At 43.5% G+C, this 19,199-nt stretch overlaps 1 protein-coding gene across 1 annotated transcript in view; it reads left to right on the forward strand.

Annotated features, from left to right (window-relative positions):
- Positions 1-19,199, forward strand: part of LOC119180611 (mitogen-activated protein kinase kinase kinase 1) — a 138,734-nt gene that overhangs the window by 73,828 nt on the left and 45,707 nt on the right. The window contains exons 6-11 of the mRNA XM_075874979.1: positions 774-925; positions 2,528-2,646; positions 3,381-3,477; positions 6,463-6,703; positions 7,372-7,515; positions 7,631-7,755. Coding sequence (XP_075731094.1) covers positions 774-925; positions 2,528-2,646; positions 3,381-3,477; positions 6,463-6,703; positions 7,372-7,515; positions 7,631-7,755 — 878 coding nt within the window. The remainder of the gene's footprint in view (positions 1-773; positions 926-2,527; positions 2,647-3,380; positions 3,478-6,462; positions 6,704-7,371; positions 7,516-7,630; positions 7,756-19,199) is intronic.

A 19,199-nucleotide genomic window follows, 5' to 3' on the forward strand; every position in this document is an offset into this window, starting at 1 on the left:
GAGAAACTGACTCATGTTAAGAAGGCAAGAAAAAGCATGAATTGATGCAGACAAGCAAAGGTGCACAGCATGGGGACCTTCATAAAAAAAAAATGTCTTAATTTGTACCCTCCAAATCCTCAGACATGCACATACACTGGATAGGGGTATTACAACGATTGCATTCATTACCATTTTTGTTTGGCTCTGTAAAAGTACAGATAAACTTAATTATATGCATTACTGAATGCATTTGGTGCCTTACTAAGAACATGTCAAACCGCGGCGCGTGTCTTCGTTATGTTTTCCAGTAAATGTCAATTGTAACTGTAGTATCTTTCCCGTACCCTTTGCTATTTGTCCTCCATTAATTTGCTTTGTTCCTTTCAAAAGTCTACAAATCGCTTTGTCAATCGGTTTTTTTGCCAGCTGGACAGCCGCCTTGTCCATGTGTAGTCTATACGAGTGTTTCTTGGAGTAGCCCAAACCTATTAAATTGATGCTAACAGTAGTTTCGCAGTTCATGAATGTTGTTGCCATGACTTTTAGCACCCCTAGATGTTCTAATTAAGCAATGCACAATGTGCATCATGTTTTCTAGATTTTATTTTTTGTGCGACTTCTTTTTATTGGTAACTCATTCCTTACCAATTTTTTTTTAAGTGGCCACGACCTGTGTTCGTGATAGTTGTTTATAACTGCTCTTACAGATGCACTTAAGGAACTTTCTGATAACATCTGTATATATTCATGCATGCCCAAATCAGCTGACACATGATTCACTTTTGTGACAGGTGGATGAGCTCCTACGTGGATTCTCTATATCAAGACGTAGGACCTCCCAGCAGTCCGAAGGCCCACTGACCGATGACAAGTCACCAGACTGCCCTGCCAAAAATCTAGAAGATGCTGTTGACAGCACATCAAAAACAGGCAGCCGTGATGTGTAAGAAGACTTCAAATATTTCCTTCATTCTCTTAGGCAGAATGCACAAAAATAGAGCTTAGCCTAGATGTATTACGAAAGATATGTCCAACAAGATCTAGAGGCACGTAATTGATCTGATGGTGGGATCTCGTGACAATGCATTTTTACAAAGTGCAAAAGTGGAAGTGTTTGAGTAGGTTTATTTAGCTTCTGTAGCTAAGTAGTTTCACGTTCACCGGAGAGTTTGCATTTGTGGTTGCTCTTGACCTGATTGCAAATCAACTTTTTTTGTCCCTTTACGTTTTTTAGTGATGTTCGTACACAATAAATACGTTAATGCTTCCAGTTAAAAGCACCATTCATTCCCTGAAGGGAGTTATCATCTTGAGTATAAATATCGAAATTACTGATCAACTAATTTCAACTGAAAAAAAAAACTGATAAAATTTATTAATGAAGTTAATTACTAAAATTTCATTTAAGAGCTCTTAACCACAGTTTAATTTAAGAGCTCTTAACCACAGTGTAAACACAGAAATTCATGAAAATTCATTAAAACTTGGTTGGGAACCTTTAAGCAGGGTTCTCACACATACTACTCTTCAAACCCGCCGTGCATCACAGATGCCCGACAGGAAACACCCTCTCATTGAGTGCAAGTAAAGTAACGCTCTCAATGCGATTCGAGAAATTTAAGGTGAAGGTAAAAAATTGGGGGACCCCTAAGCTTCGCCTTTAAGTGTTGAAACGCGCTAGCGATATCCTGTCCCTAGTGCCTGCTTAGTGCATCCGTTTTATTGCATGATGTTACTAGAGAAGCCACGCTGTGGATTACTACAATGCAACCGATAAAATTGAAAGTGGCTTGTGTCAGTGAAGTTTTCACACAGGGCTGCATTCTGTGTAATATGCAGCGTGCTTTAAAGCACAAGCAATTATGTGCTTGAAATGTTTTCAAACTTGCTGTGCACCCACAATGTGGTCTTAAGAGAATACGCGCAGTAACGTCGCCTTTTGTAGTGGGAGGCCGGTTTTAAACCATGAAGTCGTTGTGATAATGTTCTGCCTCCCGATGGCAATGTACATGTGTACCATGCAATATTACTGTAATTTTAATTGTTGCATGTGAATACCTGTTTATGACACGTGTCCTGTACACAGGCTTTACCCCTTGTGAAACCTGGTACCGGAACGCACGTGTTTGTGAAGGCATGAAAGTCATAATAACTGTATTTTCAAGCAGAGAAAGTTATTTTTCACTGCATTTCACTGGAAATTTTACATCTTTCCCAATTTTTCGGTCACGGCCAAGATGATTTTTAGATCACAACAAATGAAGCCCATTCCAACGTCGAATTTCCTGCAAAACGCCATCGGGGTAAAGTATGTGCTTTAGAGTTAGCTGCGCTTACTCGTCTCACCGACCGCTAATGGGGTCATGGGGACTAAAAAAGGTTATGCAACTCATATAAATGAATGCGACAAGTTCAAGTTACATGTACTTGAAGTTATTCTGACAACTGCAAGTTGCTTGCAGGTTTACTCCGAGTTCCTTGTCAATACTAGTTATGAGTAACGTAATATGCTTTCTCATAGAACAAACTGTCTTGCAAATCCCAGCGAAGGTGACGACGCCAGTACCTGCCCCATCTGTCTGCTGGAGATGTTTGAAGGAGAGTCAGTGATCACCTGCGACAAAGGCTGTGGAAATCAACTGCACCATCACTGTGCCTCGATATGTAAGTGCGACCTTTGCACTGGGCTTTGTAATGTTGATAATTGGACTGTTTGTTACCTGGATATTTTAAAAGAAAAAGGGGCACAGAGTTGCCAGATGTTAACGAGCTAAAAAGCAAATATTTCTTACAAAAGGAGCCCCCACTCCCCCCTCGAAAGTGGCGAAACTCTTGCAAAGAATTAGAAAAGAAGCGGAAACTTAATGAATTTTCACATTCTCAATAATCTGTTTAAATATAATAAAGAAATCACTTAATAAAAAAGAGTACAACAAAAACGAAAGCACATAGTTACTTTTAGTATTGTCTCCAAGATAATTCTCATTGGGTTGAATGCACGTTTTCCACTGCATGATTAATGCTACTTGTCGATTCCCTCCACGGTTGTTTGACTTCATCACTCTACTCTCAAACATTTACAAATGGGCTATTAATGAATGTGATCAACTAAAATAACTACCTAGATTTGCTGAAGAAATACAAATAAGCCCTAGAAATAAAACAAGCAACTGGAAAATTCTACAAGCGACTTGGCAAAAATAATCCCAAATCCGCTTATTATAAGCGGTACTGGCAACTCTGAAGGGGCAGCGTATAAAAATGCAGCGTAGGGGAGAGATCGGATGTTGACACAAACACAGAAAACTTGCCACTAACTTTTAATTCAGCATAAACTTGTAGTCTTGAGTACTACTTTCTTATCCTTTCTTTTTTTTTTCCTTCCCTTCTCTTCACAGGGGTCCTGCAATGTAGTCGTAACGGAGAGCCTGTTGTCTGCCCTCTTTGTCGGTGCCACTGGAAAGATGACCGATCTTCATCGCCGCCCTTAACAAAGTGAGTCCATCTGCTTGTTATTTGCTCCACAACCCCATAAACAACAACGTACCTTATTCACATGCCTCATTGCATATATTACCACCCAATTTCAGACCTTCAATCAAGTATTTATTCTCTATCACAGATGATCAATTGATATGTGGGGTTTAACGTCCCAAAACCACCACATGATTATGAGAGACGCCGTAGTGGAAGGCTCTGGAAATTTCGACCACATAGGGTTAATCTGAGCACACGGGCCTACAGGCTATCACAGATGGGGCACGATATAATGAGCATTGATACAAATCAAATAACCTTGTCCATGACACTATGTAATGCTACGAAGGCCATTCTGTGCCCCATGTGCCTTTATTACATTGAAGTTTGAATGCATTCTTAAAAACCTATTGTAAAATGCTACACATATTCTAGTTTGTTGAATATCAAACAGCATTGCTGAGAATTTAAACAATGCACTGAACAGCACTACAAGGATGTAAATTTTTAACGATGCACTGCCTACACCAGTTCTGTATAAAATTTTATTATGGCAGCCAAATAACAGTTTTCTGTTAACTGCTGTCACTACTAAATTCTTAAGGGAACAACAGGGAAGCCTTATACCCAACATCTTTATTAGGCGAACTTTGTGCCTTTTTCTCCATTACCATAAGAGGTACAGCAATTATTTTAGTATCATCGTGATCATTAGCCATTCCTCTTCTTACTGAATCAGATTTAGAACTAAAAATTGCAATGCTAATTTTCGTAATTTTTTTTCTTTACTTGGGGTACCTAATTATCACTCGATAATAGCTATTAGATGTCGTGTTGCAGAAGAGCCCTTTCTCACACAACAATATTCTGCTTCAGCATATTTCCTATTACGTTATCTAAATACTGGGAAAAATCTATGATTCTAGATACAGTGGTAACTGAGAAAAAGGAACATAAGTACAAAAAAAAAGCACATTTTCAGATAATCACACTTAAAGTTGAAAATCTGCATTATTTCAAAAGTACGAGATAACAGCCAATTGACGGACTCGTTCAAGAGGCACCAGCCAGATACTAATCCCTAATGCAATTTTTTTCTTTTTGCGTACCAACGTCTTGCCTGACAAGCCTCTCATTTGTCGCCTGCTATGCAGTCGTGTCAGCACAGTGCTGTCGATGCAGTTCAAGGGTGCGTCGGCCCTGCACTGTGCAGTGCCCTTGCGGAATTCCAAAATAGTTCAGCACATTCACAAGGGCTATATTGCCATCATAAAAAGTGAACACAGCATCCAGAGTGCATATTTACAGTGTTTGGTGCCCGAGAAAAACATTTTTTTGTAGCGCAGTCCCGCGCTGCAGCGTAACGATTCGTTATGGTTTTGAGTTTTCCCGTTAGGGCATTTAGCAAGTAATTTAATTCTGGATGAGCTAGTACCAGATAATTTGTCTTAATAGCCCCAATAACAGATGCTGGACGATGTTCTTTAGGAATGAACAATTCACCATTCAACTGGGCTTTGTTGAATATACACCATGACATCCTTCGAGCACAGGCCATGAGAATGATTGGTATCTTCTGATGCCATGTGAGATAATGTGAACCGGACAGCTTTTCACATATCCTCCAAGCTGGCTCTATTTCTTTTAATAGCCTTACGATAATAGTTTTGGTGCTTGCCAATGATGGCACTACTAAGACGTCCCTGACCAGATATAGATTTCCTAATAGAAAGCTTGACGCCTCTGCTTTCTTTTGTTTTTGCAGTTCTGGGCCAAATATTTTTTTTTAATGATCCAAATGCACTCCAGCTTGCTAACTGTAACTTCTCCATATGGCTATGATGTTTGAACTACAAGGAATCCTTTGCTAGGTAGAAATGGGGGCATGGCAGGCCGCCGCACAAGTTCTGAAGTATGTCATTTTTGGAGAAAAAAAAATCTTACTAAGACAAGCAAATGACTAATTCTGGTTCAGAAAAGGCTGCAGAATTGACACCAAAACACACAAAAATTTTTTTTTCAATAATTTTGCTTACCGTCTTCTTAAAGGACATCTGAAAGTTAGCTTGACGATCGGCTAGGGAGATATTGCCCGAGATCTCCAACAATATGCTGATGTTAACACTTTGCTACTTGTTTAAGGGGAGATGCCACTTGAAAAAAAAAAAAAAAGCTTCTTTTTTCTGTAGCCTAGGGCAATGAAAATTTTGCTGATTGTACATTTTTTATTGCCGATTTCAAAGAGTAATCAGCTTTAGAGTGATTTGCATAGTTTTGATTTTGCACCATGCCAGCTTTTTTTTTCCGACACTTTCTCTGCCATTAAACCTTTATAGTTTTTCACCATATTAGCTGTAGAATGCAAATAACTATCAAGATGGTGTGTTTAAGACATTTTAATGAGCAGGAAAAATTGTAATGTGACAAGTTTTGAAATGCTCAGCCCTACTAGTTCCTTACTTTAAGTTCATAATAATTATATCAGTGATATCTGCTTCTAAAGTAGATAACTGCACTCTCCACATGTTAAGGAATATGTGGTAAAAATATTTCAATCTGGCAAACAGACGTGAGAGAAACATCATGTCCACACTCAAGAAGTGGTTCAAAATTCCATGATGAGAAAAACGCATTTTAGGCATAAAAATGGAAGCTCACCTATGTGACAAAGATATGCGTTTTGAATAGGTTTAATGCATGATGAGAGTTTGGGAATCATTGTTATTTTGAGCATGTGGCTTTGGTGAACTCCTCATGTGGAATGAAATCGCAAGCAGCTAGGTGACAATTTCCAGTTTTTTTTCTTTAATAGCCACATTGTGGTCTTTGACTTTAATCTACTTTGAATTAAATTACAGTGTTGGTGTTTTTTCTTCTCATGAAAGTAGAGAAATTAAATTGGTAAAAACCAAAAATATGTATCCTTGGTAAAAACCGACTTTGCGGGAGCATCTCCCTTTAATATGTGTGTCCTTTCATTCTTTTTTTCTTTATTTATCGTAGGAAGCCAATACAGCCAGAAGATGATGATGAGATCCTTTTACCACCATGCCCACTGCACTGTCTGCTACGTCGTGCATCGGATGTAAGCCCTCTGCCGAGGCCTGTAGGAACACCGTCCAGCTCAGCTGTGAATAATGCCCCGCCAATGGTGATGCAGTTCTTCGGCACAGAAGTTGCCCAATGCCTCATGTCAACTGTATGGTCCGAGCGAGAAGCTGCGGTAGTTGAGGTTGAAGCACAGGTGTGTTGCCTCTTGCCTTCTTATTGCAACTCATTGGCGGAGAACGCTGCTTTTAATCATTGACATATGAGATATGAACAAAGTGGAGGTACTACTTAGAACATCTACCGCTGCAGCGCAGCAGGAAAAAGCGAACAATGTGGCGGGAAAAAATAATAAATATGGCATGCCAGTTTTGAAAACAGCTGTCATTAAACCTGAGAGCAGTATGTCTTCTATCATGGAAAACCAGGAATTGTCAGTAATTTGGAGGCTCTGAAAAATTCTCAGAAAAAAACAGTCAGAGGGACTTTACAGCAACGTTCCTAATGTTGCAAAGTGTTGCGCACACTGGTTACAAAAATGAATGGTGCCTGAAGGATGCAATGCTACGAATCAGAACCAGTTGAATAATTTGAACTTGAATAATTTGTACTTCAGCTATCACTAAATAACAGTGGCATCTTTTATTGCGTTTGATATGGAAATGCACAATCCTAGTAGAGATCGGACGACTGATGTCTCATGATCTACAGTCTAATGGGCATGATTATGGGCTAGCATTGTCATTTTTCAAGCAGTAAATTACTGAATTGCATTGTTAGCTGCCTTACATGTAGGTGTGCTTACACCAAGATGGTATGCCAAGATGAGCCCACAAGGCTAACGGCACGCCTGTATTTCCTCAGGTGACCCATGCTCTGCGACTGGCCACATCGAAACCTATGTGCCTGGAGCCATGGGGAGGCATAGAAGCTGTACAGGCCGCTTGCTGTCGCGTGATTTCGCATGCCATTGCGGACCCTGTCTACAGAGTGTATGTCACTGCTCTGGTAAGTGGAACACAAAACCTTTTCACCCACCTATCTTTGCTGTCACATTTCTTCGAGGCTTGTCCATGCAGCAACACCGTAAAATGAAAAATGACTGTTTGTTGTCTCTCAACAGCGCTGTTTCAAGTCCATGCTGGTGCACAGTCCATGCGCTATCTTGGAAGACCTGCGTAGCTTGCAGAACCGGGTGCGCAACATAGTGAGAGCGGTGCTCATCAAGTGTGCTCATGGCGGAAACAAGTGAGCACTTCCCTCCTTATATAACCGTAAATACCTGCATATAATACGAGGTTTTTTGACAAATATCGTTCCAAATTTCTGCTTCGCACTATGTGCGGATCCGAACGAAAACTTGCTCGAAAAACAAAACTGTGCTTGAAGTTTCGGTTTCGTAACTGCCACTTGGCTGCGGCTTCGTTTTGTCTACGATTGGCTACGGCTTGGCTTTGTTATCTTCGTGCCCTCGCGTAGCAAAAGTGAGCGCTAGCGCCATTTCTTTTTTTGTTGTTGAGTTTTTTGAGCGCTTGAACAGCAGACGGGCGGACGTGTGAACCTTGCTGTGTTCTGTGCCTCACTTCGCAAATGTGCAACAAGCCAGGGCACCTAAACCAGTACTCGGCTGCATTCAAAAGAAAGGTCATCGCAGCTGCCGAGGAAATCAGCAACAGTGCAGCCGAACGACAGTTCGTAGTCACCGAAGGAAGTGTTCGTGGATGGCGACGACAGAAAGAAGCTCTTTTTGTGCGCAGCGAAAGCGAAAAAGCCTTCGCGGTCCAAAGAAAGGGGCCTTCCCAGAGATTGAACTCGCGCTGACAGAGTTCGTTCGACAGCAGCGGGTGGCGCACTTGCCAGTCAACACGGAGCTCATGCAGATGAAAGCGAGGGAGCTGGCGAGAGAAAAGGGGATGTTGAGCTCAGACTTCAAAGCCAGCAAGCACTGGATATACCGTTACATGTGCCGAGCCGGATTTTTCATGCGTTGGCGAACCTCCATTTCTCAGAACCTCCCTGAAGCCTTTGAAGAGCTTCTTATCTCATTTCAACGCCATGTGATTTTGTTGCGCCGCTTGCAGAACTTCCAGCTGGGACGAATCGGCAACGCCGATCAAATGCCAGTTTACCTGGACATGCCATCGCCCCTTAGAGTTCACGAGAAGGGCTCGAAGAAGGTTAGTGTCCATGCCACCGGCAATGAAAAAACGCGTGTCACAGTGATGTTATCGTGCACGGCCAACGGCCACAAGCTCCCACCTTACGTCGTCTTCAAGCGCAAGACATTGGCGAAAGGGGAGGAGCTACCGAAGAATGTCATCGTGAGTCACGATAAAGGTTGGATGAATGAAGACCTTGGCCTAGACTGGGTAAAGTTCGTGTGGTGCAGACGGCGTGGTGCCCTGCTCTCTTTTCCATCCATTCTGGTGCTGGACGCGTTTCGCTGCCATTTGGCCGACTCAGTGAAGAGGCTCCTGCGCGACTGCGGCACGGAACTGGTCGTGATCTTCTTGGGTGGGATGACATTTCAACTGCAACCTTTCGACGTTTGTGTGAATAAGCCGTTCAGGGATGCGGTTAAGCCTTGCTACACCGAGTGGATGCGCTCAGGTGAGCCTGCAGTGACGCCGATCCGGCGGCTGAAACGGGCGTCACCGGCTATGCTATGCAAATGGATTGTGGACGCTTGGGCAAGCATCCCAGAGGACCTTGTGCGTCGTTCCTTCAAGTCGTGCGGCATCTCTGATGCCTTCGATGGGGCAGAGACGAGCACCTATTTAATGATTTGTCTGACAAGGAAATGTCCGAGGAAATCGCAGTTGAAGACGTCAGCGATTGACATCGCGGATGTGTGCTCAATAAATGCGTTTTCGGTGACCTTTCCTACGTCGTTTTATACACGGGTACAATTTTTTTTTTTCATTTCGCGCCTCTAAAATTTGGTCTCGTACATATTATATTCGGGTTCGTATATATACGCGGGTATTTACATTAAGTATTTTTTACTGCTAGCAGTAAACTTGCGTATTTGCTTTGCAAAAATCAGTATGAATTCGCGAAGGCGAATTCATTGACAACTCTAAGCATGTGCAGTTAAACCTGCTTACAGGGGTGGAACGGGTACATGGGTTTGGGAGCAGTCCTGGGAGCAGGCAAAAATGCTTTTTGTAGCAGGCTCGAAGCAGCCAGAGAGACCTTTTAAAGCAGGCTTGGAGCAGCCATGAGGGCTTTTTCGAGCAAGTTTAGAGCAGAAGAAATATTCAGAGCAGTCTTATCACCACTCAAAGCACTTCTGATGATGCATTTGTTCAATGCAACCTTTTTTTAAACACAGCTAAATTGTGAAATAGCCTGATTATCGCGATAGAAATAATATAGACACACCCAGCAGGTTTTTGCCATTGCCGTCATGTCGCATGTAAATTCCAAATTTATAATATACTCCAGCGCATCGTATGTTCTATCCACGAGTAAAAGCGCGAAGCGGGGGCGACGAACGCGGCTGAAGCAGAGCTCGAACGATCTGGCCCATCTCTGCCGCCCGGAGGTCGCATGCAACAACATTCGATACCCCTACCTGGGAGGCCTGTAGTCGAAGCAGAGAGGAAGCACACCGCCAGTCTTGGAAGAGCATTAAAAATCACAGCCTATTGACAGAGTGAATGATGATGAGTGGGGTGAAGTGTTCGTTTGTCTGGACGCACGGAAGCACTCACGGAAGCAAGGACAGACGGGCAGAAGCACGAACGGACAGACAGACAGATGGAGAGACACGCAGACGGACGGAAGCATGGAAAGACAGGTGGACGGGCGAACGGATGTATGCACGGACGGATGGGGACACAGACAGACGCTTCGCCTCACTAATCATCATTCACTCTGTGGATATGCTATGAAAACCACTAACACCATCTAGTTATATTATTCCCAAGGACATATATACACAATGCCATCTATCGAATAACTCAAACTAGAGGTGGCTACATACTACTACTGCAACTACAGAGGGAGCCTCTACAGCCTAAGGAGCTTCGCCCCTAAAGCAACAAGCAGAGAGGGGGGAGGGCCAGGTGTCACTCCAGCAACAGCTATGAACTTTGCTTTTAAGGGTGTGGTCGCGATCGCTGGTGCACAGGCTAGCTCGGCAGCCACCAGCGGGCGACGCTCATACATTTTAACATGCTGCACTCTCATCACACTGAGAGTGTGCAAAAAGTGTTGCTCTCCTTGCAGTGATCGTATTCTCGTACACCAGCGTTTTGTAGAGTTACATGAGCTAGGATCCAAATAAGTTAGCTGCCAGTGTCACTTTGTATAACCTTGCAATTTGCTGCTATCGCATTCATTGCATCACACTTGCATTGAAACTGCGACTTTGCCGCCCATGTTTATTTTTTGTTTTTTACCGGAAGGAGCAATCGACAACCGTCTAGTCGATAAGCGTGAACCACAATGGCCAAAAACGAGCATACACTTGATGAGCACTCATGTGCATGGTGCACCCACCGGTCATTGCGAGGCTGTTCGGAAAAGCGGACACTACCCCTTTCTTTTGAGCGCTGTTACTGCAATCTTCAATTTCTTTTCCGAACGCTGACATCATGTTATAAAAAACAGTTCACCGGATTCGCAAAGCAACGTATCAGACTACAACAAAATGCAAGGCTCTTAGCTTCGATATCGCGTAACTATAAACCAGGGAGAAATTCCCTTATCATTGTCTCTTCACGTTGAGAGCACAGCATGTAGAAGGGTTCGCAAACTACTCGCGCTGATGCCTGCCGTGATCGCACGCGTTGAGCTATAGCCACCACACCCTTAAGATCGAAGTTCACAGCTGCTCCTGGATCACAGCCTTTCCGAAACCAAAACTATACCCATTTTGATCAAACCAAAAAGACAATGTTTAAGCCACGTTTCCAGGCACGGCTCTCACATTTTGCAGCTTAATTCTGGTGCTGCAGCACTGATAGGAGAGTTTGCCGCGACAGGGGTGGTTCGGCTGCTGCTCTAACCTTCTGTTTATATCGAACCTCCATATAATTAATTCCTTGATATACCGAAGTTTTTATATTCCCTGCCGTTACTTCATAGAAGCACATGTATTTGTGACCTCAAAGCAACAAACAGTGGGAGACATCCTTGATATAACGAATTTTTGCCATGAATAATCTAGGAATTGTGCCCTGGATTTTGTCATTTTGGCCCTAGCATGCATATACCGCAGTTGCGCCGCTTACGCCGAAGCAGCTGCGGCGCGCTTGGTGCTCCTACGAGTCCAAGGCAAGAGCAAGAGGGTGGGCAGGAGTGCCTGCGCCCCACAAACCGGCGTGGCCGGTGATCTTGCTGCAACGAGCGCATGCGCGAATCTTGCCTCCCTCACCTTCTAAACCAAAAAAAGAAGAGGAAAAAAAAAACTTTTTCATTGGCAGTGCCACGCTTTTAGTTAGCATCACTTTCGTGGGGCAGCACTGCATATGGAGGGCGACTTACCAAACAGTTTTTCGCGGTTATAGTGTCGTTTGTTTTTCGTTGTCGATTCCGTGTGCACGTGCATGGTATCACTGGGCGCGCATGGTGAGGTCTCCGACGAGGTTCAGCATTGCTTTTTTTTTAAATGTGGACAAGAGTGTCATCACCATCAAGGGGATGTCAGAGTAGGCGCTGGTTTAAACTCTCTGATACCACGGTGACAATGACGGTTCTTTGGAGGTCGACCCACCATGGCTTCCGTCTTGCACCACGAGTTCTCGGGACCGTGGCCTTCGCGATAAGTCCTGGCAACAACACGACAGGGCGTTCAATGCAATGCAATGAATGCGATAACAAAATTGTAATGTTGTACAAAGTAAGGCTGGCAGCCTACACTTTTGGATCCGATTATTGGATCCCACTATTTTGGATCCGCTCGGCTTCCTTGGCTCGCATCTCGTCGATGTTGCCCGCGGGCCGTCTGCATTCTCGAACGCGATCAAATGCATAAGCGCATGCACGAACGGATGGACCCTTCGCCCCACTCATCATCATTCACTCCGTGGATATGCTGTGATTTTTTTTTTCTGTATGAGCATTATACGGCAGTTCTAACACACGGGGAGATGCTATCGCATGAGCCCTCCAGGCAATAAAGAAGGGAGGGCCAGCGCCTCCTCTATTTTTCAGTGCATGGGCAAATGCTTTCCTTCAGGCCGTCAAACGTGCGCTCCGCCTGCGCTCGCCGCTACCGCGTGGTGGCACTGAGCAAGTAGACTAGAGAAATCTGGCGCTAAACGGCCGCGCATATGTCACGCTGTGACCGTGATGGCAATAAAAAGATGCTAGAATGTCTTCGGGTGGATCATATATGACTCCATTATATCAATCATCCAGGCTACATCTGCTTAAAAATAAATGCAAAATAGCAAAGATGGTAAATACAGCAATGTCCGAGTTCTTTTCCATGCGCACTTACATATTCTGCAGGCAGCCTGTCAGGCTGTGCATCTGGTACGATACTTGCACTCGAGTTTGACACAATTTTGTTTTTTTTTTCTTTTCAGACAATTGTCATCTCATTATTTGCATGCCTCACTCAGTATGTCAAACTGTTGTGTACCACTCAGCATATCAAATGGCAACCATGATTGCCAAACTCTCAAGATGGAAGAAATCATATAAAAAATGTATTTTTTCCACATAGACGACCTTTCACTTATGCCTTTAAAATCTGTTTTGCTAAAGATCCATTTTTGAGCAACTTCTTGAGTTTAGACTTCACGTTTTTGGTACTTCTGATAGCCCGACTTAGATCAAATTCTGCTCTCATATTCCTTAACATGTGAAGGGTGCCAGTATATTGTTTGAAATTTGATATCACCTGTATAATTATTACAAACCTAAAGTTAGCAATTAATATGGGCTACAGATTCTGTGAATATTCATATAATTTTTCTTGTCCATTAATATCTGTTATAAGCACTTTCTTGATAGTTAATAACATTTTGCAGTTAAAGCAGAGCAATATGGGCTAATAATGGCTCAGAACCATAAAGATTTAGTGGCATAAAAAGAATGTTTGAAATTAACTCAACACATTGTCATGCCACAAAAACAAAAACTGTGCAAGTTATTATAAAACTAATAAATCAGCCTAGAAGTATATATACACAGCAAAAATTTCATTGTCCTAGGCTACAAATTAAATATATATACTTGTATATTTTTTCAAGTTATATTTCCCCTTAACGTATAAGTGTAACTTAAAAAGAGAAAACACTGTAATTATGGGTAGCAACCCATAGTGAAACTAGAGAATAAGTGGCAGCTGAAGACAAAAAAGTAAAAACAAAGCACTGTGTTTATGCGAGACTGCACTACTGCTCAACCTGCATATACCAAATTAACCTCCTTAAAAATATTTTTCAATGTATAAAGTATTTCATATCTGGGGTCAATCGTACATTAACTGTGGAACTAGCAATGTAATTAAACCCCATCAAATGCAGCTAATGACTAAGTTAATTCAAGTGTTTTTCTTCTGAAGAGAAGAACCGGAGGAAAAAAGGGCCCCTGAAACACTTCAAATTATTATTGAATGGCTACATTGGAAAAGGTACATGTGCTCATGAATTGACTGCCGCAAAAATTTTTAGAACCCGTCGAGTTGAACGGAGTTGCAGGGCTTTGCTACACACTTCAAGTGCGACCTCTCTCATACTAGCGAGTGTGTTGAAAGCTACACAGGGGAGGGGGATGACAAGGGGGCAAGATGACTAACTTCTTTGTCAGTGCACATCATGACCTTAAGCTATTTATTTACATTTTTTTTTCTTCGAGCACACAACTTGAGTGCAACTGCACATGCGTGCATGTGACAGCATCTTGCAGCAGCCACAGTAACTATGGAGGTCGCAATGCTGAATTGGCCAATGGTCATAGACTCTGGTATATGGCGCATTTATTTGAGCATATGGCATCATTTGTCTAGAGAAAAAAAGGTGATTTATTGTTGACTTAGAGAACCAGTGGTAAATTCCAGGCCGCGTGCTGCGTTGTAATACAGTGTTGCCAGGTTTAGCTATATATGGCCAAATTGGGCTACAGAAAAAGCTTTTTGGCGTCGTCTTGGACGAGTTGATTATGTGGCTATATTTGAGCTACTAAAATTTGAAGACTTGGCTTTTTCTGGGCTGTAAGTCATGCCGCCGTGGTGAACGCTTCAGAGGTGGCTCTCATCGAGCCGACACAAATCTCTAAAGACGCATTCACATTTGGCCTTGAAGAGGCCGAAAACTTCAAAATTCACCAGAATTCCGCATGCTTAGTCGCCAAAAGAACAGAAAACCGTGTGACGAGCGCCAGCTGTCTATGTCTATCTTTGTCCGAGCGGTTGCAGAATGCTTTTCTGCCTCTCCGGAAGCCGTAATTTGGCTGTGCTGATGTTAGGCTGCACAGCAATGATGTTAGGCTGCACTTCCATACTGGAAGCCAAAGATTCAGACGTGAATCTGTTTTGTATATACGTACACAAGCGGGCTTTCGTTTGTTGGAACATTCTGCAACTTCGCCGATTGCGTAGCGGTGAGTCATCTTTTTTAATCAGATTGCAGGTGCAACGCGTGTATTGTGTTGTCTATGCTGTGGAACCTACACAACTTTGAGCGCATGCCCTGCAATGATGCACCTGGCCGCAGTCATGAATAATGAGCTCACACGTTTCGCCCAATATCAGATTTCGGCGCCTGTGCTCATAGCTCGTGCTTTGCATGACATCTGTATTACTCGCAGCAAGTTTAGCCAAATGTTTTTTATCTCCAGTTTAATCCGTAGTGATAGTTTTGTTATGGAGCTCGAATGCCAACATGAAGGTCGCGGGACTAAATTCCGGCCACAGCGGCCGTCTTTCCGTAAAGGTGAAATGCTACCGAGGACTCCACGAAGAACCCCAGGCTGTCGTGATCTTCGTATGCACGGTGCCTCTCATAATCATGTCATCACTCTGGGACGTGAAACCGCGGCCATTATCACTATCTGCTTTATCAACTATTCTATCATTCACTGCCACAACAAAATTAATGCAATCATTAAAATTAAAAACATTTTTAAGCGCGAAGCTCCTTAAGCCTCAAGTTGTTGGTAGCCACCTCTCATTTATTTTTTAGAATGTCTGCTAGATGGCGGTACTTGTATATGATAAATACATGATGAAGAGATCCGAGATGGCGGTACTTGGAGTGTTTACTAGATGGACGGACGATTTAAAACCCTCCAAAACTTCGTCTCACTCATCATCATTCACTCCGTGGATATGCAGCGATTTTTTTATACTTTGACCTATATTACACATCAATAAGGAGTGGAGTATCCAGAGGTTGGCGTACAGAACCCATGCCTTCCCCCTCCCCCCAAATATACAGAGCGAGAATCGAACATTTCAAAATGTGCCCCCCCCCCCCTCGCCAAAAATAGAAAAAATTTCTACCTATGCTCATGTCGATAAGTGGCCGTTTTTTTATTTGCTGGTGCTAAACTGAATTCGATGCACCAACTCAATATTCACAGGGACGGCGGCAAAAGCTAGCATTTATGATCATAACATTTGCGAAAAATAATTCTTGGCTGTGTTTTGCATGTGTAAAATTATGCTGAGTTGGAAATAATAGGCCCTATAGAGCACTTCGATTCGAAAGCCAACTTTCCAATAGTAACGGACTGGTGAGACGTGGGTTGCAGACCTTATACATAGTGTGCACGTGCGTCACACAGCGCCCCTTCGTCACTTTCGAAATGCGTCATTGACATGCCCGAGTACCTACCGACTCGGTCACCTACCGCTGTCGTGTTGTTTCCTCGCGCTTGCGCCCGTTAAGTTTTGCCTCACGATGCAAGTTTGAGGAATTACCAGCTGCTAGTGAGGCAAGTTCATTTAATAGTCCACGAAGAGGAAGTAGAGTTTCGGGGTGTTTCTTTGCCGAAAGTTATTACCTAAAATTGAGAACGCGCATTGTGATTTTACGAAAAGTACAGGCGTGTTTGGCTGGCACGGATTAACAAAAACTACATGAAGAAACTCAATGATATTTGCGTCTTCAAGTGTAACTTCTTTACGGGTAAGTGCTATAGCCAAGCACTTACCTGCAAACAGAGAACAGAGATAGCCTACCAAGATGATGTGCATGCAAACTTGTCCGCGACCACTGCGTGCACAATCAGCGTGTCAGGAAGGCTGTTAAAATCGTGATGGCAATTGCGGAAATTTGGGCATTGCATTGAAACCAACAGTGAAAATGGATGCGAGACAATATTAGTTCACTTTGAAGTATAGCCGATCAGTTTGAGTTGGGGGTCAGGATTTTTAAAAATTAGTCAATTAATTCACTAACACGGTCTCCATCATTTTCAGGGACTTCACTGTACGTTAGCGTACAACAAAAGTAAAATACAAGGTGAAAGAGATGTCAAAACATGCGCAAAAAAAAAAAGGGATGATCGGCATTACCGCGGTACGCATGACGCGAAGTCTCTATCTGCCTCGCATAATATTTTCCTTGGCTGTTTCCACGAATTTCAATCAAAGAGGCTCAACATCAGCGCTGTTTAAAACACTTGAAGGGTGGCATGGGCCGCTTCAATGTATTAATATTATATCTCTTGTAAACTTGCCTAGCTCTGCCCAACTCATTTTCGATGGGAGCTGCTGCGCTTCGCTCATCCACTCTTAAAATTGCGGCTGAAGGCTTTTACTTGTTCTTGGGCCACGAAATTTGTAGCGTTTGTAGTGAAAGTGAGATAATGGGCCCTCGTACGCAGTGGCTGGTATACGTGTCCCACATCTTGATTTTCTGGTCTTGTATCGAGTGAACAAGCGAGGCTTTTCTGATCAGCTGAGCTCGTTAAAGTACTACAACAGAAAAACCACAATGGTTCCCTTTTAACATCGTACACAGTAACAGATGACAAGCTGCTAACAAACCGCGCTGCAGCACGTGAACTGCCTATAGTTACCCAGGGAGGTACCCGGACATGGCGGGAGAGGGCGACAACGGCGGAAGTGACATCACGTGAACACTATGTATAGAACACCTCAACTCGGAAGACAACTTTTTAATAGTAACCGACTGGTAAGACGTGGATTGCATGATTCTGTTTGTCTGTTAATTTTTTCATTATTCTTTTTACAGTCAAAAGTCTGCCCAATGGCATACAAAGTTAAAGCGTGCTTATTTTTTTTAAGAAGCACCTGAAGATTGATACTTTTACTTTCTTGAATGCTAACGACGAGGCCAGTGTACTCAGACATAGGTGCAGAACCGCAGTGAGTCAATATTTCCAAAGTCCTCTTTTAAGGAGTCTGTCATAATCACATCGGGGTTTCTGGATGTCGTAAAAAGATACACTAACAACGAATTGTACAAAAAGATATTGTAATAGTAAAAAGTGAAGATGTAACTGTAAAAAAAAAACGGCAAGTGTGAATAGCTATATGTGGCTACAAATTTTTTTGCCCGACGAGGCTAATGAAAACAGCGAGTGCATGCGTGTTCGGTGAAGCATTTCATTAGAAGCACGGGTGTTGTCACGAGTAAAGTGGCACGCGCCGAGTGGCGGTGCCACGGAAAGTTACCTGATGGTGTGCGCCCCAGCCACGTCCATGCACGCGATACGCCATAGAAGGGCTTGTAGCACGCGACCCGAGCCGTGGTAGAAAACCACAGATGAAAAGACGGCAGAGTTCTGCAGAGCTCCGGACTGAGAAGGTCGCAACCGCGACGGAAGCAGCAGGCACTCGCAACTGTTCTCGAGTTATCTGGCTGGCATGAAAGGAAAGCGGCCATCGGCGTCGGCTGACCCGAGTGTGGCTGCCCGGACTCGCCGCACCTCATCACAGCAGTTCCCGGTGCGCCAAGAGATCCCCTCTTTCGTGCCAGGTCAGTTATTGGACTACCCGTATTCAGCCGGGTCAGGTAGCGAAAAACGGCGGCCAATGACGAGTTAGGCCTAACTTGGCCAGACCGCAGACCACGACAGTAGGTCGTGCCGCAGGCAACAGGGACCTGGGACACGAGCGATGAGAACAAGCTGCTCGTTGAGCAGAAGAGACCCCGACGACAGCCGTAAGCACTTGCTGGGGACGTCGACGACGGAAACGACGACCACGGACACACGGCATAGGCACGGAGCGTGTCACGGAATCGACGGGGCTAACGAAAGAACACGACATTCCAGAACACGACTTGTATTAGTGGCGGTGCTTTCCTTGACCTTGTCTCGTTTTACCTTAAATCTACCTATGTTGAATGGAACAACGAAATTTTTCTTCAAAAGAATGGTGTGTCTATAGGCTCATGTATTGCCCCACTGTTGAGTGACCTCTATCTAGCAAAGCTAGACAGAGCTCTTAACGCACGGCTCACTGGTAGCAGTGTTCTGAAAACCTTCCGTTTTGTAGATGATTATCTTGTGATTCTCAAGCGCAATGCAGATAACTTTCAAGTTGCAACAAGTCACCTCATATCTTTATTTAAAGAGTGCCTGTCGCCTCTGTGTATCACACATGAAATGCCAGAAGACAACAGCATTCGTTTTTTAGATCTCAGACTAACATTTGCCAATCAACATTCATGTTGGATGTACGAACCACGAGCACAAAAACCGTTGTTGCCGTACACTTCGTCACACACAAAATTAGTCAAGCGAAGCATTGTTCAAACATG

The sequence above is a fragment of the Rhipicephalus microplus genome, chromosome 10, assembly GCF_043290135.1.
Source record: "Rhipicephalus microplus isolate Deutch F79 chromosome 10, USDA_Rmic, whole genome shotgun sequence".
In the NCBI taxonomy this organism is placed as follows: domain Eukaryota; kingdom Metazoa; phylum Arthropoda; class Arachnida; order Ixodida; family Ixodidae; genus Rhipicephalus; species Rhipicephalus microplus.